At 41.7% G+C, this 25,503-nt stretch overlaps 2 protein-coding genes across 6 annotated transcripts in view; one reads left to right on the top strand and one right to left on the bottom strand.

Annotated features, from left to right (window-relative positions):
* The first annotated feature begins 3,390 nt into the window (after positions 1-3,390).
* Positions 3,391-9,970, top strand: rgmd (RGM domain family, member D). Its single transcript, XM_085398362.1, has 3 exons — positions 3,391-3,602; positions 6,197-6,708; positions 8,450-9,970. The coding sequence occupies exons 1-3, from the start codon at positions 3,509-3,511 to the stop codon at positions 9,140-9,142; spliced, it is 1,299 nt and encodes a 432-aa protein (XP_085254488.1). The 5' UTR covers positions 3,391-3,508; the 3' UTR covers positions 9,143-9,970.
* An 8,463-nt stretch (positions 9,971-18,433) lies between these two features.
* The window catches only part of celf5a (cugbp, Elav-like family member 5a), a 188,284-nt gene continuing 181,214 nt past the window's right edge, over positions 18,434-25,503 (bottom strand). For 3 of the 5 annotated variants that reach the window (XM_085398403.1, XM_085398400.1, XM_085398402.1), the window contains exons 8-12: positions 23,660-23,875; positions 23,272-23,364; positions 22,328-22,471; positions 19,378-19,541; positions 18,434-18,917 (exon numbers count right to left, since the gene is read on the bottom strand). In XM_085398403.1, coding sequence (XP_085254529.1) covers positions 19,414-19,541; positions 22,328-22,471; positions 23,272-23,364; positions 23,660-23,875 — 581 coding nt within the window. In that variant the 3' untranslated portion in view covers positions 18,434-18,917; positions 19,378-19,413. The remainder of the gene's footprint in view (positions 18,918-19,377; positions 19,542-22,327; positions 22,472-23,271; positions 23,365-23,659; positions 23,876-25,503) is intronic. The other 2 variants (XM_085398401.1, XM_085398399.1) reach the window with 2 other exon arrangements.

The following is a 25,503-nucleotide window of genomic DNA, read 5'->3' as shown; positions in this document are numbered from 1 at the left end:
ATGACATGAATGTGTGATAATTCCTGTTTACTCAGAGACAGGGTGATTCAAAGAAACACAGTAAACTTGTGCTCGCATGGATACCTACTGAGGGGTTCCTACAAAAACACTCCAAAAGCCCCCTTTGTGTGTGCTGTCAGCTATCAATCAATCAGGGTGCCGTAAGTGGGATCCTTGAGTGGAGATGCTATCAGCACTGCCACATATACACTCACACCACAGTTTCCCTTATCTTCGCAGAGATAACAGATCCCCTCTCACAGGGAGAGGCCTGAACCAGACACACTCGCTTTCTGCATCTCTCTCGCTATCTGTCTCAGCTGTGCCATAGGCCCCTTCATTTCAGATGGGGGGCCCTCAGAAAAAAAAAGTCAATTTGCTTTGGTTCCTGTTTAAAATTCAATAAGTGTGTCTCTTAAATTGCAGCCGCGTGGTGCTAGCGGAGGCTACAGAGGGCATGTGCTGCTTTTGATTTCAATCTCTGATGCTATCAGCCTCCAGAAGAAACATGATACATGTCTCGGTTGACAAATCTAGACAGGCATGAAATTAAACAAAAATCAGAAGCATGAAACAATACCAATTTCCTGCAACTGTACTTTTTTATTATTTTGTAAACATCCCATTTCCGGGAAAACTAAAGTGTTTAAGGTTTGCGGTGTCTTTCAATGAGTAAAGTGAACAGATGGTTCAGACTTGTGAAATTAAGTGGCTTTACAGGTTAAAGTGCAGGATGCGTGCATGTTTGAAGCTACATTTTTATGTACCCTGTTGCACTTTATGTTTACACTGCTGAGCGGTAGATATGTGACATCACTGCAGCCGTTTTCTTCTCTGGTTGGAGGACAGCGAGCTCAGGAGATGGTTCTGAACTGGCAGCGTTTTGGGGCTTCCACCAGACCACAGCACGTTTGCCTAATAACAAAAACAAGCATCCTGGTGTGGAGCTGGTCCCACAGTGTGAGGACCTTAATGAGGAACATGTGGAGCTGCCCAGACACACTGTCAGAGGAAACCCAATCCTTCACTCCCTCTTTTTCTCCCCCTTCCCCCTACTCTCCCATTCTTTCTTTCTCACTCTCTTTTGCCTCACTTTCCACATTCTGTCACAAAACCCGGGGTCTTTAGCACTTCTTTTAGATTGTTGAAATGTCAAATCTTTATTGTATTCTTTCTCAGGGGATAAAAGTTTCTTTTCTGGACTTTTTCTATTGTGCCACTATTTTAAGTGACCTGCTGTGAGCAAAAGAAAAACCCTAGCCTTGATCTTTTTATATGATAGACACCTTTGTCATGTGCCCGCTCTCTCCAGTTTGTTTTAGAGAGAGTTGGTATTGTATACATAAATGCTGGGTCATGCAATGCAATACGCCAATAAGGAAAGAAACGAATAAAGAGGTCTTTCTCCACCCATCAAGGCTGACAGGCGGTCTCTGAGTTTCTTTCATGTGCTGAATTCATCCTTACCATCCACCTGGATCAATTAACTGTTTGCTTCAGTGGCCATCAACCCCACAGTGTGGAACCTCAGCTCATTTAGTAGACAGGAGCTTTTTAAGTATAATTATTATATAATTATAATAATATATAAAATCAAGTATAATAGATTTTGTGGTTTTTAGAGACATGCAGATGTATGTATGGGGGTTTTTCATCTTCAGTGCTTATAAAAGGAAGTAAAAAAATGTGTTTTCTTTTCCCAGGAAATGTCATCACACTCCTCTGAAGGCAAATTTTATAAGAGGTGAGACAAACCTGATCAGCAGATCTCTCTGTCATACTGAAGCAGTGCTCTCTGTCCAGGCTGTCACGGGGAAAATGAAGCGCAACCTGTTTAAGGGAATTTAAAATATGACCTAAAGCACAGCCATAAAGTAGATCAACTAAACCAACCTCCAAAATTAGCTGCACAAACAGAGTAAGGTAGATCCCTCTGGGGGGATAAACTTGGCACAGTGGATCCAGTGTGACAGAGGCCCCTCTGGCAGCTCAGAACAATCCAAACGTTCCACTTCGGTGGAGCTGTCTGCCCCCCTCCATTACAAAAACTACACAAACCCATACACACATATATATAATGGCCTATATATATATATATATATATATATATATATATATATATATATATATATATATATATATATATATATATATATATATATAATCTCTATATATAGGCCTTCAAGACCTTTTGCTGGAATGACAGGCCACCTGAATCACACAGTTGTGTTGCTGGAGGAGCCTGCATGTGTACAGAAAAGCCAGTGATCCAGTAAGCGTGTGGGTTCACTTCTCTCGCATAAAGTCTGGAGGGAGGTGCGCAGGAGACCCACATCTACAACCAAAAACATTCCAGTTGTGCTAAAACAAAGCCTCAACTTTTAATCAAACTGAAACTACACCAGTCTCCATTTTCTAAATATCAACATTTTATTCAGTAATGGGTCGGCGCATTAACATTCTTTATTTGCATGGCACAAAAACCGCAGAGTGTGTCACAGGCGAAAGGCTGAATCTGGTGAGTCTGCGTGCCTTGCAGATGGTCCGGCCTCACAGCAGCTGTGCAAATGAAAGACAGAGTGTCATTAAAGGAGTGAGAGAGATGGAAAGTTGGCCACAGAGGGAAAAGAGTAACACACAAGTTGCTAACTGAAAATGTAATGGAAAAAATAATAGCACGCTGAGATTTTGCTGAGAGAAAATGAATTTGTAGAGCATTTTTTCTGAATTTTGGAGAACAGTGTCAGTATTTGTGTCAAGTATGCCTATAATAATTTACATGTTAACGGTAAACTGCAAGCCATTGTCAGTGATAAAGGATTTTTCACTCAGTACCAGCTAATGCCATGTTCTGCTTTTAAAATATTCACTTGATAATCTGAGACCTGTATCAAATGCTGTCAATCAATAGCCACCAAATCTGTAGTGGGGGAAAACAGCAGGTGACAGCATCCTGCTCCATGCTGAAAACACAAAAACATTTGCCCCTCGGGTGGGGGACGGGGGGTAAAAAGAACATTTCCCCGTTGGTGCAAAAAAAAAGTTTGTTGCACAAGTTTATATCGTAATTCTGCATGAGAAAACTGCATTACTTTCCACTTCTGGATACACTAAATGCTCCAAATTCTCATCTTATGCATCCGCACACAGTTTAACTACTATAAACAAGGCATGCTGTGATTCTTCGGTTATAATCGGGGCAATTACAGCTTCACACCGCCACGACTGTCGCTGAAGGCCCTTTTCCACTGTCCTCACCCCCCCCCCGAGTAATTGCCACTACATGTAAATATCAAGTGGTTAGTGAATAATTAGTCTTTCATTGGCCAGCAATCACCTCTGGGCCCCGTCTACACTTTAGACCCCTCCCTCGTAGAGCCGCCCTGAAGACAGGGGCCCCTTTGAATGACAGCGCTTTGGAAGGAAGACGAATTTTTGTCTGATTTCTCGCAGCCGCAGCGTCGATGAGAAGCAGTCGAGGAACTCCATTCTAACTGAATGGATTGGTATGGGGAGAAGCGGACCTCAAACCACGGCTAAGCGGCAGCTTTGGGACTGTGTAACGTTGACGATGGTTTTACTTTCGCTGCTGTTTCGACCAGGTAAGTGTTGCTTTTCCAATCCGTGCTCCCCCACTCCTCCTAATGCCCTGCATACAAGGCTGTGTCCCGGTAATGGAGGTGGATAGGGAAAAGTTTTCCTGCTGTTGTGTGGCTCAGATGTGACTCTTGTCAACTTTATGCTGTACTTGCATGCATTGTGCGGTAAGGGGTAATTAATGTGGGGTTGAACAGAGCGAGGAAAGCGGCCGTTGTTTTGCGGTGGTCGTCGGCTGCGGGGACAAAGTAGGTCCTGTCCTGCTGCTGCAGGATCCCAGCCTCCAGGCTGCAGCGCTGCTAGCAGATCAGCACGAGTTAACTCGCTTTCTGGACTCATTTTAGGGTCAAACATTCCGCTTTTCCCTTTCCACACAGGGACACCAAACAATCTGCTCCTAACCGCTCAGTGGCCAGCACGTTTTGGCACGCCCGCATTACTTCACTTATCTTTTTACCAACTTATGTAAAGTTACGACTTAGCTTCCCGTTAGCATAGCTCGCTAGCAGCTGGCGTCCAGCACCCACAATCAGCCCGAGAACAAAACCGCGGAGCTTTTTCCCCTTTTTCTTCTGTAGGCATAAACACCGCAGACGGACACATTTCGTACTGTAGACAGCGCCCTGTCTTTCCTTTCACGTCTCAGTTGTTTGAGTTGTTGGAAAAACTAAGGAGAGCATGTTAATTCACCTATTCATGCCTCATTTAGCTACCATGCATGGGGGTCCAACTTTTTGGCCTCTGAACGTGTTGGTGGCTGCTATCTCCCAACCCGGGATCAAAGACCAGCTCGGCTCAGAGGCATTCTTCATTTGGATCGTAAAGTTTAAGTTTTGTTTCTCACACAGGCGATTTGTCTTGGTATGGAGATTTGTTTTAAACTCTGTCGGTGGTATTATTTGTTGTGTTTATATGAGAAAGTAACTAGTGCGCATGCTTGTAAGCACTGTGATAAAATTAAGATATTGTTTGTTTGTTTGTTTGTTTGTTTAACAGAAATGCACATTACTGATATATACGCTTATCATTTCAAAGGAAGTGTTCAATCATGATGCCAAAAATAAACAGCAGCCTTAGTGACTTTCAAAATAAAACCTCAGGTTCATCTTTGTTCAAGAGTCATGATGAGTCCACTAAACCCATCACGAAGCTTAAGAGGTTATTATTGTAACCTATATGAGCCACCATATCTGTCTGTTTTTGCATTTATGGCATTATTATGCTATAAAAAAGTTCACTGAGTTGGGCTCGGACAGAAACTCGTCACGTCAGATACACTAATGCGTGATTTACTAATAGAAGCACTCTTTGTGTGGTCGCTTTGCTTTTCTCACGCTTTAGTGCTTCCCACATGGTCCCCAAACTTGTTGGTAGCTTAACTAAGTCCTCAAACATAAAGAGCCTTTGGGGGGCTGTATGGCTGTTGATGGCAGGTGATTGTCAAAAAGTGTCAATCACGGCAGACTCGGGTGACCTCTTAGCAAGGCGGGGGAAGGCCTGTTGGAATTCAGAGGAGGGATGCGTCTGACTTGACCTCTCGCACTCCATCTCGGATCAGCGCTGGTATTGAAGCGCATTGGCTGTGAGAGGTATTAATCATCCGGTGCACCAGACTTCTGCATAAGGGAAGAAAGGGTGGAAAAAAACCCCTCAAAAACATAGTGTTTACCGATGTGAAATCTCTGTGCTTATCTTGTCTTTGTCCAGGCTGTTTTGGAGATTAGGTGCAGCTTTTGGAGTAAATACAAGATTATTCTGTTGCAAACAGAGAGCAGTTTATTGCAGTTGATCTCACTCTTGCCGTAAAAGTATGTGTTGAGATTCTGGCTGATCCTGATCTGAGATGGAAATGTTTCTACCTTGCAGCAGGAATTACTATCCCGGTCAGCGTATGAGACACGATACCCAAAAGTAATGTGAACACCCTGAAAGGAAATTGACGAATAGCCACATTTTTTACTTCTCTCCCAGAAGTAGTTGTAGGTCTTTGTTTTCCTTGATATTAAATAACCCACTGGTGGATCATTACTTAACTGGGAACCTTGAAACGGACCACCAAAAACTCTGCTACACAGCCTATACTGCTCTTCCCATACGTTGAGCCTCACTGTGCCATGCATTGTGGCTGGACTTCACTTACCTCCAGCAACAGCCAAAACCACATTCAACACCCTCCGCCAAACTAACGCAGGTTGGTCGCCTCCTGCAGTGAGGCTACATGCTATTTCTGTGAGAGCTAGTTGGGGGAAATAAGTTTTGACTGACTTTGGAGCACAGTGTGGGATTAAGGCCTCGTGAGCTCACGCATTTGCGTTTTAATGGCTCTCCTGATTGAGCTAAACTTGATAGTGGAAAAGCTGTGTCTGCTGCCTCATGCACTGAGGTAATATGTCTGTAAATGTCAGATGGATGGTAGGGCATTTTGGGAGATTTTTTTTTTTCTGGTGCACATTAGTTTACTTTTCAGGAATTATTTATTTTTTTCAGAGTGGGGATGAAGTGTTCTTACTCAAAAAGAGAAATTCCCCTTGCAACCGGCCCGATTGTAGTACAGTTTTGTGATCATCATGGGTTTTTTTTGTTTGTTTGTTTCTTTTAGCACACTGCCAGCAGTGTAGAATCCAGCGCTGTAATGCAGAATATGTGGCATCTACCTCACCGTCCAGTGGTCTGCAGGAGGACGTGGCTTTAGATGTGGACTACTGCATCGCCCTGCGGGCCTATGCCATGTGCACCCGCCGGCAGGCACGCAGCTGTAGGGGCGACCTGGTCTACCACTCGGCCGTCTTTCGCATTAAGGAGCTATTCTCTCAGCATAACTGTTCCAGCGATGGGCCGACCTCTTCCGACAAGGTCCCCAGCACGTCTCGGCCAGCTCTTTTAGAGCTCTGCAACTACGAGAATCGGGTCCTCGTGTCGGGCTCAGCCGGTCAGCAGAAGAAATACGCCCACTGTGGATTATTTGGAGACCCGCACCTACGGACTTTCAGAGATGAGTTTCAGACCTGCAAGGTCGAGGGGGCTTGGCCTCTGATCGATAACCGCTTCCTGTCTGTACAGGTGACCAATGTGCCTGTTGTCCTAGGCTCCAGCGCCACAGCAACTAGTAAGGTAAGGATAACATCAGAACAGCTGTGTCCAGCTGTGTCTGCACAGCTTAAATCTAAGAAATGTCCATTTTTTCATGTCTTAACTTGTTTAAGTTGCTCTTTCGTGTGTGTTTATTCTAACACCAAAATATGTGAAACTGCTCACAATTTAATTAAAGAAAATTAAAGAGTAGAGCAAAATTTTACTAAAATAGCCCCAAAAATGTCAATCTCACAAACCCCTGGGGGAGGTGAAGCTCACGTAGACACTCCAACTGGTCATGTTTAATCTGTGTAAAATGTCAGAAACTTCCTCCGGTCACCTATGTCCATGTTGGAGACGAACACTGATGCAATACTAAGTTTTAAACGAATGCCCTACACATTAGGAAGTTTTTTTTTTTGGGCGTGAGCTCAAGTATTGCCATAAAGTATCAAACATGTGAAGTTAATCGTCATTCCATGGTGCCTCTCGAGTCTCCAGCATTCCTCGTGTCTTGGAGCTCCTTCAGATCTATGAGGGGAGAAGAGAGGAGGGGAGTCCTTCAGCGGTGTTGAATCACAGACATGCATGAGCGCTCTACCTTTAACACATGGGTGGTCATATGGTAGTGATTAACGCTCACTCAAACATTTTCCTCCGCTGCCACGATCTGGAATGTTTTTTCACCCCTCTGGTCAAATAATTAACTCGCTGCTTTTTGTGTAAATATGGAATCATTTGGAAAAATAAAGGAATAATTGGCCAAGAGCAAAAAGGTTTTTGTTTTGTTTTTTAAATTCTGTTAATTAAATAGGATGGTCTCCCTGGCCTGATTGTGGTTTGTGTATGTGTGCACGTTTTCTCTCTGTTTACTACTTAATATTTAGCTCATGAAGCTGAGTTTTTAATATTAATGTTTTTTCTTCTTTGTCTTTTGCCCAGATAGTTTAAAAAAATGTCTTTCATTGATCAGGCATTACTCTAACTGTACTAAGCTAATTTTAATTCTCCAAGCTAAACATAAACCAACAAACTACACGATGTTGTGTAATAGGATTGCTCGTAAAACTCGTAGTGCGTCTTGGCTGTGCAGCCTAATGTAAGACTGTAGTATTGGTGCATCTTTGCCAGCACCCACATGCCCCCATCATGTTTTCTGAGTTGTTTTCAGCTGCCAGACCCAAGACAGGAACTCATTCATCAAATAAAATACAACCTTTAAGTGTAAACGTACCCACAACCAGTGCTTTGTCAGGATCTTTTCATGAAACGGGGGTTAGGCCCCTTTCTGATGCTCAGCTGGACGATGGAGGAGAGAAGAAGTGGAGGTTTTGGACAGTTATCTAATGCAACCTTTAGATACAACATCCATGGACAACTAGTTGAGTTGTACTAGTTCAGCATCAGTTGTTTGCTTTTACGTGGAAATAGATGGGTGATGATAGTGACACTTTGACCTCGATTAGCCCCATTATGTTGCCTGTTTTCTTATATGAAACAGATTTTGTAATCAACATGAATTAATTGGCTAAAGAGTACAACAGAGACAAATCATTCTTTAGCAAGCTGAGTGTGAACCACTAACACCCTATGCATGGAAATATTTGGTTTTCTGCTGCCACCTTGTGGCCCTAAGTGGTACTACTTATTGGGCATCTGTTATGATCAGTTAGAGGAGTGATGTGACTTGGAGAACCAGCAGTAGATAGTTGATGGAGAAAAGAGTAAAGTTTCAATCAGTCACTCCACACTAATTGAATGTTTTTTGTCCTTATTTCAGATCACAGTGATCTTCAAGTCTTACCATGGCTGTACAGATCAGAAGGTCTACCAGGCCACCACTGAAGACCTACCCCTGGCTTTTCAGGATGGGACTCGCAGTGGCGGTGAAAGTGGCAGCCTGACCATCGCAGAGCGAGGTGGCTCCGGAGTCGGTCGGCAGGTGAGGATACAGGCCCGTTACATTGGCACCTCCATCATCATCCGGCGCGTGGGTAGCTACCTGACCTTTGCCATCCGCATGCCAGAAGACACCCTGGACTTTTCAGAAGACGGCGGCGGTCTACAGTTGTGCTTGCACGGCTGCCCACGCAACGAGCTCATCAAAGAGCACACCCTGGGCCATCAGAGCCAGCAGCCACACCTTCAAGGCACCAACACAGAGCTGGGCCCTCTGCGGCCTCCTCACCAGATCTACACAGTGGAGCGAGCCACTGCCAAGTGTAGAGAGACTCTGCAGGTGGAGGATGTGTACTTTCAGTCTTGTGTCTTTGACTTGCTCACCACCGGAGACCCCGAGTTCTCCATGGCTGCATATGGTGCTCTGGAGGATTTGAAGGCACTGCCACCCAGTAAACTGAAGCAGAACTCACCGAGGCCCACTCGCCTTCACAACCGAGGAGTGTCTCAGACTATCGCTGCTACTGCAACCAGCAGCTCATTGCTCTCACTCCTCATTCTGCTGCTTTTGTAAAAAAAAAAAAACACATAAATGAATATGAATGACATGGACGTAGATGGATCATGGAAGCATTACAAGCTTGAGGAATTTGTGGATTTTGTGAACTTTCTGTTGTCATTTGAAGGATTTCGCACTCAGAAAAGATTGCATTTCTTCCCCCTTTTTCCCTTCTGTGGACACATCATTTGAATGCGAACATGAATGCATAAATGTCACACAATTTGGGGTCTAGTACACGTTTTTATCACATGAGCAGTTCGTCTACATTCAGTTTAAAAAGAAAAGTTAAGCTCACAGTTGTTCGTAAAGGTTTTTGTAAATATTTCATTCACATTCAGTAAGGAAGTGCACAACCTCTAAATGCTCCACCACATGGTTTCTAGATCCTCAGTGGTCCAGTATCCGTAGCACCTAACAGTTTAACTGCAAATATTGTGTATTTAATATCTTTCTATTTCATCTGTTGTTTTAAAAATTGGTGTTCTAAATACACAGAATCCAACAACTGTTTGTAAAAACTACCTATCTCTTAAAACCTGATTCGTTGGTGTGATTTTTCACCAGTTCTGTTCTTTTCCTGTGAAGCGCTCCCTCTTCAAGCTGTTTGGCTTCCTGTTTTTAAAGGTTTAAAACAAATCTTTATATAATAATATATTAAAAGAGTGTATATATGTGTTTTATATTATGTAAATTTGCCTGTGTATAGATGTTTTAACTGCAATATGTTTTCCATTTGTTGTGCTTAGTAGGTTATTTTGAGTCTTTGTAATTAAAGTAAACTAATAAGTGTTTGTTGTATCTGTAATATTCTTTATTAAAGTGTTGGACACTCCAGACTAAGATTTGTTTTTTGTCTCTTCAGTCCTGTCTCAGCAGTTTTATTTGATAATGGAGCTCTTATTTATTTATTTATTTATTTATTTATTTATTTTTTGTCATTTCCTGTCATTACACAAATACTCAGGATGATGTGTAAACGTATCCGTCTGGGTGGAACGAACAGTTACTTCGAACATGGAAATTCATGACAGCAGTGCTGCTTTACAAACGTGTGCCTGCAGTGCTTGTCCTCTCCTGGTGGTGTCCTCAGTCCATAAGTCCTGACGGCTCCTAGTATAAAGACAGTTTTGACAAGCTGGCTGTGTAGCTGTAGGGATCCACAGTATGTTCTCAGTCCCCTGTGTAAATGTTACCTCAGAGTGCTGAGTTGGCTGCTGGCTTTGCTTTTGTCTGCCAGAATGCTGCATGGCTCTAAATAGGATTTAGTTTGTGGTTAACACCAGGTTAGAGTCAACAACACCACGCGGTGCGTATATTTGTACTCTATATGAACAGTGAGTGCTGCGATTAGAGGGAGAGAGAGCTGCGATCAGTTTTTATTTCTATTAAAAATGCAATTAAGAAAGCCCGGGCACACTCCTTATGAAGACATTACGAATTAATGTTCTATAATCAGTCTACATGGATGTAATTTATATCTTGAATTGAATTATAGGTAAGCTGACTGTAATTTTATAATACTGAGTGACAGCATGTTTCATCACACATGCAACCATACTTAATCTCTCCATGTCCCATTTCTTTAAATAAAGACAATGTGACATTTGCATGATGTGTGAGATGACAGATGAAACCTGCCACGATTTTCTAATCTTTCACACGCGAATCACATTGCAGATGGCTGAATGTGATTCAGGTCTTTCTTGGCAGACTTCATCACCTCTTTCTCGGTGTTAGCGGGAAGGAAGGCGAGGATGGAGAATAGTACTGGCAGGAAAAATGTCGTTTTTGGGTGGCCCAGCAGTAGAAATAAGAACATTTTCTGAAGTATTCTACTTCAGCATGATATTAATGTACTTGCACTTTTAGATTTAAATATGTTTCATATCCAAATAATTTCCCAAGCTGTTGTTTGTCATCCATATAAAGTAACAATTTCAGATTTAGACATTAAAAATGAACAGCTTACAAGATACTTCCCATGCAGTTTCCAAGAATTTCTTTAAAAATTGCTTTAACCAAAAATGTCATATTTTCATTATTATGCTTTTTATTTTATTTTTTAAAAGATCAACAACACTACATGCCATTTATCCAATGACCCTTCGATGAAGCCTGAAAACTATGATGGGAATCAAATCAAAATCCCAATACCTAACTATAAATGAAAACCATTTAGACCTGCAACAGGAAATTGTTTCCTATGCAGTGTATTGATATCAACAATCTATTAATGTCTTATACATGACATAAAACACATGGCTAATATTGTCCAGGTCTCCCTAGTGTCTCTAAACAGCTCTGATTTGACATGAATGAGGGAGCTCTGGGGGTGTCTGTGCTGTTGGTGGTGGATTCTTTGGGTTGTGGGGTTTGACCTTTGAGGATTAAGCTTGCTCTGATGCATCCCAAGGATGCTTGTCTAAATTTGGATTTGGGGAGTTTGAGTCTGGATCAGCACCTTGGAGTCTTTGTCATGTTCCTTGAGCAATTCCTGAGCTGTTTCTGTGCTGTGGCAGAGTGTGAAGCCGCTGCTGACAAGGATGATCGTCGCTGTGAAGGGAGGTATGAGGTCGACAACAAGGCTCAAGTGGGTGGTATGTGTAAAAGTAACATCCACAGTGATGGCAGGGCTCAAGGTCTTTGGGTCCTATAGATGATGGTTTTAATGCCATGACTGATTAATGTATGTGTCAGATACACATTGGGGATTAGAACATTGCTATTTTGGTACTTTTACTTTAGATAAAGACTTTGAATGCTTACCTTACAACTTTCTTTCTAACATATCTTTTCCTCCAAAGGTATGATCTCGGCTCGGTTGAGATGATGGCATCACACCGTGTTCCTTCCGGTTTGCTTTAGAATTTTAAAGTTAAAAAGCCACGAGTCTCGTGACCTCGCAGGACAGATTGGCACTATAGCTTAAATAATAACCCAATGCAAGAGCATCCTCTTATGCAGCCTGTTTAAAGGTGATGAGCTCCTTGACATCTTTTGAACATTTAAAACATGAAACACACTTTTGATTGGCAGTAAAAACACACATTTTCTCAAAAACTGTAAATGAAAACTGTGTGAAATGTTCCACGCTCCACAGACTTCACAGGAATCCTGTCAAGGAATTAGCACAGTGGATGTAACATGTTGCCAGAGCCTGTAAAGATTGCTTGTCCACCCTCTTTGAGCCATGCTATCTTGACTTTCCCCTGTAAACAAGGACAATTACCAAGCTAATGAGTTGAGGAAAAACTGCTTGAGTGATTGATACTCTTAATGGGGAAATTAATTTGATATTAATAGAGCACTTGGCAAGATAAATAGATAGTGGTGTGTTAGTCCTCTCCTTGATTGATAATGGCTAGATTGATGGCTGTCTTAATGCAAGATGTGCCTTAGCCATAAATGAGGTGGTCTTGATGAGGAGCGATTTTTGTGTCATGAGATGATCAAACGTTGAGAGCACTAAGTGCTTATATTTATTTTGATACTGATTTTTAAGTACACAGGGACTCTGGTCTTTTTACCTAACTTGGTTTTATCAAGAAGAAGAACAACTACTATAATAGAGAATAAACAGAGCTTACTGCATATGTAAATTTAAAAAAAGACATCATTTATGCTAAATGATGCAAAAGATGTTGGTCAACCATTGCTGTAACTTCCCCCATCTGATCTTGTGAGATTCTGTTTGCTCCTTAAATAATCACCTTGCATCATTCCCGCAATTCCTGATGACTCATAACCTTAACCTTCTGTTGCTGAAGCAGTTTGCTTAATGACGCACTCACAGTCTGACTGTTGCACCCCGTAAATGGCACCTAACATACTCGTATATTGCACCCTGTTACATGGGTCAGCGCTGCAGAACAAAGAGTGAGAAGTTACTCATTTCTCAGGGAGTTTGCACCAGTGTGTGTGTGTGTGTGTGGTTTCTAGTTGCAGCGATTACACAGCTATCTCATATTGCAGGCTCCCTCATACCTGACCAACTCAATCTTTCTGTGTCTCCTCAATAATCAGAGTGACAGCGAGCAACTAGACATATCTCACCCGCTGGCTCACTGCAGAATGGGTATTGACCTACATATCAAATCATACACTTCTGGCTTGTGTGATAGAGACGGGGGAGGGGGTGGTGGTGGGGTGCCGTATGATTGACAGCGCCTTCTTTGGTAAACACGTTTCATCCCCCGGGTATCTCCCTCTTCGTATGTATTTGTTATAGGCAAAAATCGCACGGCAAAGAGAAACGTCCCGCAAACCCTATAAGCTTGGAGTTAGAGCGGCTTCGGCACCTCCGCTACTGTAACAGTAGAGAACAGCTGAGAACACCTGGCTGTCGGAGTGTGTATTTTTATTAACGAGCCTATGTCACCAAACTTTTAACAAATGGCCCCCCGGCACCCTGAAAAACCCAGCTCGGAAATTAAGCATCTGCATCATAAATCTTGGAAAGTTACAATAATTTGCAATTCACTCCCTCATCAAAGGCAATATTACCCTAATTTATTATCTCCCGGCACGAGGGGTGCGCAAAGGCCGTGGAGATAAGAGTTTATCAGGAGGGGGATTGATTTTCATTAACTGATTGTAATAAAGATGAACTGCCTGCCGTGCACACTGACCAAGAGTCACACTTTATTGTAATTGGGACAATTTATTTTATGAGCCAGTGGCTCTACTTTTTTGTCCCCCCCCCTTTTTTCTTTCATATCCATCTCCGCTCTTCAAAATAGGAATCTAATGTCTCAGCTGTTCTGCTTCTTTTGTTACAGTGACTCCCGATGTATGAAGATGATCATTACAAGATGTATGTGGAGACAATTCAAATGTCAACAGATGTTACTTTAGATTTAGCTTCTGGCATCAAAGCAGTGCCACGGTTTTCTAAACTTGACTGATGGTGCGTGCCTGCCTTATATCAACTTATTGCTTCCTGCTTGTCTGCATTGTAATGATATTTGTCCCCGTTATTCTCGTGAAGCGTTGCTATGACACCTATTCACTGGGATTTATATATTTAGGGTTTTGTTTTTTTTTGTTTTTTTGGTATTTTGTTCCCATCAACCATTTCCTGAGAAGTACGCTCCAAAAACGGAGTGAAAGATAACCAAAACAGCTCTATATGTTGGATCATAGTTATCACATGAGAATAAAACGACTGGAATTCCAGTCATGATGAACTCCAGAGTCGACTCCCGATGATGTGAGAGCTGTAGAAAACGGCTTCATGTGAAAAGTGTTTAAAATGGTTTTAAACAGCAGTCCTGAATCCATATAGGGCCGTTACGCAATTACCGCAGCTTCCTCACTCGGCGTCAGAGACGACCTCTGAGGTGGTGAGCAACATCTACGTCCTGTAAAAGTTTCAAGCTCTTGGAAATGCCGAGGGGAGCGAGTGCTTGTGCAACAGCTCCCCCTCTCTTTGCGCCGCCGCGGTTCAGCGCTTCAATGCAAGTGTGAGAAACGAAACATCCAGTTTGAATTTTTATTGTAAAATTGGAAAAAAAGGAGAGAAAGAGAGAAAAGCCTCGATAAGCATTTCTTTTTTGATACATATCTTTATCTTACCATAACCGTAAAATCAAATAAATAAAACTGGCAAAATAAATAAGAAAAATAAATAATAAATAAAATAAATAAACATCAAATTACATATTTGACCCGATAATTATAAAATTATTAAATCATCAGTCATTAATATGAAGTAATCTAAGCAGCAAGTATTAAGAAATTTCAACAGGGGAAAAATGTTTGGTTTCTCAGGCTAATACAGAACACATATTTTTTTTTCTTCATAATTTTATTTTATTTTTTTATAAAAAGATACTGCTTTCCCTGTCAGTTATTCCATGCTGTACTGACGCTGCCACAAAAACAGGTGGCGCTCTCCTTTTTTGTTTTTTTTTCTTCAATAAAAAAAGAAAAACATTACTACCTGTAAACAGCATTTTCTCCTCTGGGTTAAAAGAATAATACTGAGATTCTTCTTTTTGCGCCCTGCATTTCAGTAAAGTCTACTCACAGACTCCATACTGCTGTTTCTATGCTTTTTGTACGCTTTGTGCTGAGAAACCAGAAAGTTAATATCTTTAGAAAGCGAAACCCTCCCCCCCTCCCCTCACCCATTTCATTACCCAAACTGTACGTACCCAAAGAAAGGTCCTGTGCTGATTTTCCATAATTTACAGATTTCATATTTATAATAAGCTACTATCCTTAGCATTCAAACCATAGTTAAAGAATCATACTGTTAATATGAGTAGTACCATAATCATAATCTTTAACGCCCCCAAGTCCACATTGAGCATGCTCAGAGATCAAAAAGGGCACAATGGCAACATGACAAATAAATAAATAAATGGATGCAAGAGTGAAAATAATGTAGATTGACTTTAGCTTGACCACATGCACTCTAATTTTAAAACTACAGGGATAATTACTAATAATTAGTAACTTACATATTTTAAACAAATTATTGTTGGTGGGATTGTAGCCCCTTTCTCTTTTCTGAATCTATAGATATGTATATAGAGGCCTATGCACTACATATAAAACAGCACACTCATTGTAATTTAGTCAAATTTGTCTCTTTTGGCCAAAAACGAGACGTTATGCGAGCTTCTGGCCAAGTCTATTTTCATTTTAATGACTCCATCTCCAGTAGAGATCTCCAGTAGAGATCCCATGAGAGAAGATATTTTGACTGGGTTCACATGGCCCAGTATCACCTGGGGAAAAGGGAGGGCATATATCACAGCTCCCTAAAGCTGTGAGAAGAGAATAAGAGTAACTTCTCAGGGGAAAGACGACGCCCTCAGGCAAATATATAAAAATCTAACCTTTTTACTGAAAATGTACATTATATATCACTACATCCTGAACTGATCCTCCCCCTACAATATTATACTACTTCACAAAATCAAATATTTTATTCCACTAAATATTTCCTGAAAATTACCGTATTTATAAGAGTAGATTTAAAAAAAAAAGAAAAAAGTCTGGCACAAAGTTTTCAGTCAGGTGAGGAAATGTGGTGGTTAAACTTGCATAATTTGGCAATTCATGACGAGAAAAGGCATTTCAAAAAACTCCCTCCTAGCGCATCTAAATACTGCTTGCAACAGAATAAAACACACATAGTAACCGGGGATAACATTTACTCCCAGTCTACTGAAAATGATGCACCCTCCCCTTTTTTATAACACTGATCCAGTGAACTTTAATCACACAAATAAAAGAAAAAAGGAAGAATTGCTGGGTCAAAGTAACACTAAATGAACGTATGCAGACATCAGGATCTGGAGAGTCATTCTGGAGGATAAAATTGTTATTCCAGACTGCAGAGGCATACGCAGTGGTCATGCTATCTGAAGACGCTTTAGTGTATGGGACAGTATTGTGATTACATGTCTGAAGCACTGATGTGTCTGAAGTTTAGAGCGATGATCAGAGTGCTGAGATCTCTCAGAGTCCTGAGGGGTACGATGCTTCAGAGTGTAAACTGAGTCAATGAATCTGATATTCAAATAAAGAATGTAAGTGTTACTCAACAAATCAAAGAGTGAAATAGAAAAAAACAACAACCCAAAAACAAACAGCGCATCAGATTTCATCTAGGACGCATTGAATGTGTGTCTCTTTGCAAAAACAGAAGCACAGATAACACAAGTTTGGTTATTTAATCGTATCTTCCAGGCTTGATGTGTCGTGACCACACTGCACAGGAGCCATGTGTGACCAGCACTAATGGTAAGCTGTCATCCTGTTGAAACAGCAGCAGCTGTAGCAGCTACACTTACAGGCCCGCTGCTGTCTAATTGATGGATCATTTTGCTCTTAATTTGACCTCCTAAGGCTGGTAATGCCAAGGCTTCCTTCTCTCTTTGTAGAAGCTCGCACTGTGCTATTATACCCTTTCAGAAAAAAAATACAGTTGCTCTTCACTGAAGAACATGTACAATCTCCTCTAAGCACCATATACAGATCTCCATGCCTCCACCCTTTACCATAATGACACCGATCAAGTGCCTTCAAAGTGTCCCACAGGACACGCTGCCGTTCTGCGTTTTGGGATTCCTTCAGGGACTCTGGATGACAACACGGGAGAAAAAGACTAACATCCAGCTACTGAGAGAGAAATGAACTCTGTCACTCAGTCAATTCACTCAAAATGCCAATGTGTAATTGATTGCGCATCTCTCGCCCTGCGGTGCTGCTCCCCATCTAATCAATATTATCATTACTCTAATTATGCTGCGGGTTAGCTTTGGGGCACCCGTGAACCGATGGTCCCTATTAAGAGAGAGATATGCTGGCACTTGGAGGTGAGGAAAGAGAAGCAGGAGGGAGGAGGAGAAATAGGAGGGGAGTCTGCTCCCGCCTGCTGAGAGCAGCTGGAGGAGCTTGGCAGTGGAAGAGGGCACGACCCGGGAGGGACCACTGTGACACGCCGATGGAAATTTTTACAACTGCTGTCAGGCTCATTTGTATATTTTATTAAGCAGTTACAGATGCTGTGCTGTTTTACTGCTGCGTATCCAGCTCAGCCGGGTGGCACTTTTACCACAGTGCTTTATGGTCAGATTATCTGTACTATCAAGGCTTTAATGATGACATGGAATGAGTCGCAATGACGATCAATTATAGAACCGCAACACGCTGGCAAGAACAGAGGACAGCAATGCTTGGCTAAATACGCTCTGGTTCTTTTGATGTCTGCTTTGAGAAAAGGTTACTGTGTCACTTTTGGCACTAAAGGACTGCTTTCTTCTTCTTCTGACACAATAATACAGACGGATCATGCTTCCGAGATGAAATGCTGCGATGCGAATGACGTAACGAAAGGCAAAAGAATATATCTGAACATGCCCGAAACAATGTCTAACCCATGTATTCTACGGCACTAAAATAGTATAGCTTTACTTTTTTTTTAAATACATTTTTCTGTTTTGTTTTAATATTTTCAAACCCAGTAACTATAAATGTAAAAGGAAAAAAAAAAAATCAAAAACCCTTGCTCTTTTTTTTTTCAACCTGAAGCTAGTGTTTCTTCTTAAGTTTAACTTGTAATATTATTAGTAGTAGTTTGCAGTATTAGTATCATTAATACTATATATTACTGTTCAGAACAATAAAAATGTTTGGTCCTTTGGTCCCTTAGGGGTGAAAGATTTGCAGTCCTATTGTTGCTAATGGAAACCTCAGTGGCTGCACTTCTGCGCTTACTGAGAGAGACGGGGAGAGAATAAGAGAAAGAGGGAAAGAGAAAGAAAGTCTGTCAGTGGACATATAGAATAGTTTCTTTTTTTCCACTGGTTTGTTTTTTGATCTTCAAGTTTGAACCCTCATTTGTCCAGTACAGTAAAAGCCACAAGCGCCTCTTTCCTTATATATATATATGTGTGTATATAATATGTATATAGAAATCTATTTGTTGTTGCTGCTTTTCGTTTGTTAGTTTGTTGCTTAATTAACAATTCAAGTCTCAACAAGAAAAAGTTCTGTTGTTCAGTTTCATCACTTCTTTTTTTCCAGTTTTTTTTCTTCTTCTCGTCTTTCTTGCACTGTGCCATCTGTTACTGTTAACGTCCCCCGGTGAAGCGCCTCCTCACTTCGCATCTTCCTCTTCTGCCGTAACCTACATCTTCATAAGTAAATGCTGATATGTCTTCAAAAATTCCATATGTGTTGATTTTTTTTTAAAACATATTTTGCTTTCAAAGAGAGAGAAAAAAAAAGTTGAACTCCTCCAAAGATAATATCTTCACGTGTCCTCTAAAACCTAGAAACAAAAAAAAGAAAGAAAAAAGAAAAGAAAAAGAAGAAAAAGGCCATTTCAAATCTCACTGCTCATTAAACTGTCAATCTAAAGATCAATTTCTTTAAACTTTGAGTAGTTCAGTATGGTTCTATTATATCAGTCTAATGGTCTGGAGAGAACTAACCCACGCTGCCACACCAATCAATCATCGTCAGTCACAGTGATGACAGATTTCTCCTTAATTAATATGCCTACAGTGCTGCACATCAAATCAACCCCTCTACATTTCTTCAAATATTAAAACTGTAGAAACCTTTAATGTTTAAGCTTTGCATTCACAGAACATATAGCAACCCAATACTTATCAGTCTAACGATATTTACTTTCCAGGAACAGTCAGGTGGCATTATTTGAACCTTAGTTGCATCGTGAGTGTAAAAGGACAGAGTGGTGAAAATCAGCAATACTCTTATGGGCTCACCTGTGCTGCTGCGATGAATACTGAAGGTAGGCTGTGTCAGTAAGGGCGGCTGGCATCCTTCGGTCTCTTTAACTGGACTTTCAACCTCTTCATCCCAATCTGAAAGCCATTCATGGCTTGAATAGCTGCCTGTGCGCTAGCAGGGTTGTCGAAGCTCACAAAACCTGTGTAAGAAAAGCAAAACTTCATTTACACTAACTAAGAATAATGTAGGCTAGGGCTGTTCGATATAACGATATATATCGGATGACGATATAAAAACGTCTATGTTTCATTTTACGCTATCGTTTGTTTCGTGGTGTCGCAAAATAAACTGTTTACGGCAATATTTTTTCATCGTTTTGATGGTCACTGTAGTGGCTATATTCATTTCTTAAAGTCCTCTCTTTCTCTTATATTTAATATAACCACACTACAGACGGACAAGCGCCTGTTTTTATGCGTTGTCGTTAGCAACAACGATGGTAAAACCATCGCATGTCCGCTTGTTTATTTTCCACATAAACCTTTCACAATAAAGCTCAAGATGCTGTTGAGAATTTTCAAAATAAACGGAATCACATGAAAAAGTATGCAGAGTATTGATGGATGAGAAGCAAAAAAATAGTCGTCAGGTGCTAAAAAATAAACCTTAGACTCAAACGTTAGAACAGGCTTTCCCCGCAGCACGCCGTGTAATAAATACTCACGAAAAAAACGGCGGCCTTACAACCTATGTCTAAAAATGTGTAGTTTCATGCATCGGTTAAAACACTCGACTCCAGGTACAAGACGCGCAGCTGGAAACACTTCACCTACCCGAGATTCACAGAATTTACAGAAAATATAAAATTTTTTGTGATTTATATCGTTATCGGACGATAGATGTTCTATATCGGGATATGAGATTTTGGTCATATCGCACAGCCCTAATGTAGGCACCTTAACAAGCGTTTAGGGGAGAATTTTAGTAATTTTTTATGAATAATATTTACTGTAAATTACTCTGTTAAAAAAAGAAACAGGTGGAAAAAAAGGCAATCATAATGAAAATGTAAGTGTTCTGTTGGTTTCCTCATCACGTCCTGTGTACCTCTAACGGAAGTCTAGATGGTGTTATTGATGCAGGAAGGACTGCGGCGCGGCCTAACAGCTGCTCAGAGCTCGTGACAGCCGGACACGAGGTGGCTTTTTAATGAAAAATAGGCCACGAAAAGTTTGGGGCTGTTACTGCCAAACGACATCGCTCTGCGCTCACGCTCTCTCCTAGTTGACTGTTTTTATTTGGGAATATAATATTAAGCTGCATTCAGAGATGAAGACATGTCCAGGATTTGGATAAGAAGCATGCATTTGTTGATTTTGTGCGGTGTAATAAAATGATGAAACAGTGCAGAGAACCAATGACCCTAACTCGAAATAAATGTTATATTTTATAGCATGCAGGCACTTTCTTTACAGCTGCGTGGATTTTGAACCTTCGAAATTTAATGACTGAGGGTTAACACGCCTACAAAGTTTCATTGACTCAGTGCTATTCTTTTAATTTTCTGACCTGTGAATGAGTGAAAGAGAAAAAAAAAATCACTGAATAAATGAGTTTGATCAAAACAAGAGCAAACACAGAACGATGATCATAGGAGACAAATCTGCTGCAGACACACAAAACCTCCCCGCGATAAACCACCTCCTCAAACCTATGAACATCCTGTTTCCATCATGTGTAAAAATAAAGCCTTGAGAATTCAGTGACCAGAAATTTCAGTGGAGTGTGTCTCCACTGATGCGCTCCGCTGTGTCTGTGGTGTCATTAGGAACAGCTGATGACCCATGAAAAAAACAGCAGGAGGCTCTCCACGTCCACCACCACATGGGAGGGAGTCTACATGGCCTGCTTGGCTCAGGTTTGGCCCATTACGGGGGAAAAGTTGCGCTACAAAGAGCCGAGCTGAACGGAAGTCTGAAGAAAGTATAGAGACAGGATAAGGAGGTGACCTCCTAACCCGCCATCACCTTAATGCGTTCAGGCTAGAAACAGAGAGGAGATACCCGTTTAGAGGTCTAAGCTCAGTTTCTCTGTCTTTTACACCCCATCACTCTAAGTTTATTCCCTCTTTCTCCTTTCTAGATTAATTACACACGTGTTCCCTCCTTCCCCAGGCCTAACATTATGTTGTAAATGCATAGTGCATAAGTCAATACTGCAAATAGCTCCTCTTTCATGAATTTATATATTATTAAGTCCCCCAAGGGAGACGGAACTGGTGATCAATTTCGCCCAAGGTTCTTTGGTTCCCTGAAGTGAAAACAAAAGCTGATCTATAATTGTCCTTTTCCTTCCTTCCCCTCAACCATCACTGCCTGCCTTTTTGTAAGCCCTGGGGTTGGACGCGCATGTAGGCTGCCAGAGCTAAATGGGACAAGAGGTGTGGAAATGTGTGAATCAGCCTCAGCGGTGAAGGTATTGACAGATATTGGGGTTACACAATGGTGATGAGGATGCTGATGCAGCACCTCAAGGTTTCCAGGTCACACAGCCGGCAAGCAGAAACAAGGACGTGCGGTCTGATCGACTACATCCCGATTATTTTGGCTGCAATGTACTCTGCGCATTGCTTTAAAAGCGCCGGTGCCAAAACACAACAGTCATCAAGATGCAAAATTAGGTCAGTCTGTCAGGGGTAAGATCGCTCAGTCCTCCAGGTCTGTGAGCTGTCAAATGTCATCAGAGGCAATGGTATATACATTATATATATATAAAAAATTTTGTGTTGTGTGTTTGAAAATAAAGAAAAGACAAACATTTTACTATTTAACCTGTATACACCAAGACTGATTTATTATTATTAGATTTATTCAGAACCAAGTGTCTTTATCTCTCAAGCCGGGGTCAATACAAATTGACTTGATATAATTTCATATTATATCAAGTTGGTCTTGGACTGTGTGCATGTTGCACTGTAGGACTCACCAAAGCACTTGCTCTGGTTGGTTGCCCTGTCCATGAAGACCTTAGAGGAGATGACGGTACCGAAGGGCAGAAACATTTGCATGAGTTCATTGTCTCCAAACTCCTGTGGCAGGTGGTAGATGAACAGGTTACAACCCTCTGGACCTGGTTGCAGAGATACAGCGAAAGTTTGATAGAAAAAGAGAGAAAAAGCAGTCAGTTTGTCTTTTTCAGACCTACATATTACCCAAAATAAATACAGAATATGTGCAAAGAGCTGTCTCAGACATATGTGGCACTACCCATCATACAAAAAATAAATAAATGATTAATTAACATTGGTAGAATTAGACAGTACAGGCTGAAATGAGCATTCATGCATGAGCATCCACTCTCATGATTCCTTCATATGTGGCCTTTAGATGTATCTTCACCGTTCCTGCATACACCTGGCACAGGCTCAAATCATAATTAAAATATACATTATGTGTTGCTATTTTATATATTTTATTTAATAAAAACGCAACAGGAGTTTATTAAAATCATCACATTGCAAGCTGAAAATCTTCAAATAAGCTGTCCCAATTTGCCTGCAACCATATTTTCATTGATGTTGTTTATATGTGTGTTTCATCCACACTTACTGTCACAGCTGGCTATTATAAAAGATATGCTACTACTTATCACTATTACTATATATTACTATAATACTACTCTACATCAATCCCCATGTTTTATGTCGAGACGAGACCTGTTTACAGTCTCACACAGTCCGCTCTGTTTATCTATTAAACACAATGAAAATGATGTTAGAGTGTTTTTCTTCTCTCGCTGTACAACAAGACTCAAAATGAAGTGTGTACAGTGTAAAAGCAAAGCAAGACTGGTCTCTCGTGCTCGTCTCCCCATTTAGACATTACAAAGTATGAGGCATGTGAAGTGTAAAAGCAATAATGTTCTCTCACCCTCACCTTCTCTCTGCTGCTGCTGCTGGATGACCTGTGCTGGTTGGGGCAGCGTTTGGCCAATGGGAGTCAGCGTAGTGGCCGGGTAGATCGCTGCGGACGCGAAGCAGTAGAACAAGGAAGGAAGGAGGGAATGTGAGAGAGATGAGTGTAAAATCGGGGATCCCACAGAGAACGGTGTCAAGGATGCTTAAGGTCGATCACACAAGCGTAACGTTTCGTTCTGAGGCGCTGTCCTACACTATCTGAATACATACCACCTCACGCTATTCACGCACCACATAGCCTGCAGTTATTGTCTCATAGCTGCTACTCATTTATAGTGTTTACACGCCAGTGCAAAACCTCAGAATAACAGAATCGTAAACAAAGCCGTTCTGTCTCCTACCTGTGTACTGCTGTACACCAGTGAAGGCTTGCTGGAGGGTGTCGGCAGCAGTGGGGCTCTGGGTGGAGTAGGGCGGCAGGCCGTTGGTGTAAACGGTCTCCACGGCAGGGTGTCCGTTGGGCTGATGAGGGATGCCGGTGAATCCGTTGACGATAGGCGTGACGATGCTGGGTACAGCGGAGGTGGTGATGTTGGCTGGTGGAGAACTGAGGCCTGCTGGGAAAAAGGTTGGCTGTTGAGCACTTCATCTGGATCTCTGCGCATAATACTACAAGAGTTGTACAGCACTCAGACTTACACTAGCAGGCAGACACCCTTTTTCTCATAAAGTGCCGAGAAAAACAGTTCTCTGTACACACACGCACACACTCACACATTAAACACACAAAACTCGTGACCACGAGCTACACTGTGTCTTCTCTCTAATGCAAGGACACGGGTGCAACGTGAATCTGTCACATATCCGCCGTTTGTCGTGACACATCCTGCAGGATAGCTGGGGAGTCAACCTGTGAAAAATGAGCCTGTCTGTAGTGTTTGTGCGATACCCTGCTGGCTTGTACTGCTCAAGATGATGAAACCACTATGCAACTTCTGAGAAAAAAAAAGAAAAGAAAAGAAAAAGGGGAAACAGATCTAGACTAGATAGAAGAAGATTACAGGGGGAGATTTGCTTGAATGAGCAGGTAGCAAATACACAAAGATGTCTCGTACTTTTACACATCATAAAAAAAAAAAAGAAGACAAAAGAACAACAGTTGGCAGTTTGACAAATGGGTGGGTCATAACATATATGGCGCACGCCTGAAAGGCAGCTGCTGAAGGGTTCATGAGTGGAATCAAAATTGGATGCTCCGTGTTCTCTGTCATTCAATGCATTTTAAAAAGGACCCTCCTTTAGAAAGTGCTTCCAATTATGGCGGGGACGTCAAAGTGCCCATTCTCAGCAGAATCTCACTTTGTGATGGTCTCTCTAAAAGCGCTTCTCTGTGGCAAAGCATCCAAGCTCATTGAAGTACAGCTCCCCCGAGGACCACCTCTCAATCTCAAAGCCCTCACCCTGATTGGACAGAAAGCCCAGGTTGTCACAGAAACCCTTCAGCGTGCCATATTTCCACAATCTGGGACCTCGATAAGGGACTTCTTATGAGTAGATTAGATAGAGTACACAATCACAACCAGCTCACCCAAATTGTACACTGAGATATGTGGCAATGCAAACAAAAAGACGCAGTATCACCAGAGCTGGGGTCTTACTCAAAAGCATTACATCACCCCAAAACTACATTACCAGCTGAAACCTCCTACTGCTGACTCCTATCATCTATGTTGGATTATTTTTATTGCTTTCTATCAATAATTACCCCTTTGTCTTCAATCCTCACCTCTCCTACTCTGTTTTATTCTCCATCGTCTCTCCCTGTCTCAGCATTTAAACCACGAGGAAGCTGACAGTGGAGGAGGCAGATGCAGTGACCAGGGGAGTTGCCCCAGTCCAGCGAGAGCTGTTGTGTCTTTTGCACTGATTTTCTTTTACTTTTTTTTTTTTATCTCTTTTTTTATGAAGCCTCCCCATGATTGCTTGTTTCCTGCAGAGCTGTGATGAATTAGACTGCAGCTTCAGCCCATTCTCCTACCAGGACCCAGGAGAGCGCCGCTCCTATTCTGAGGGCTAGAGACAGCCAGTCTGCTCAGGCCACACGCACTTTACTGTACCACCAGATAATGCACCCTCTCCATCATCAGGCAAATTCATTTTCCAAGCCTTAGCCATAGTGTGGGAGCACACGCCTATGTATTTGCAGCAGTTGTGCAGTGATAGCAGGAGTAGCAGCAGCAGAAGT

Source organism: Rhamphochromis longiceps, linkage group LG23, assembly GCF_057381845.1.
Source record: "Rhamphochromis longiceps isolate RC_006_pf linkage group LG23, R_longiceps_female_GT1.1, whole genome shotgun sequence".
Taxonomy (NCBI): domain Eukaryota; kingdom Metazoa; phylum Chordata; class Actinopteri; order Cichliformes; family Cichlidae; genus Rhamphochromis; species Rhamphochromis longiceps.
This window is presented reverse-complemented; position numbering and strand designations above follow the sequence as displayed.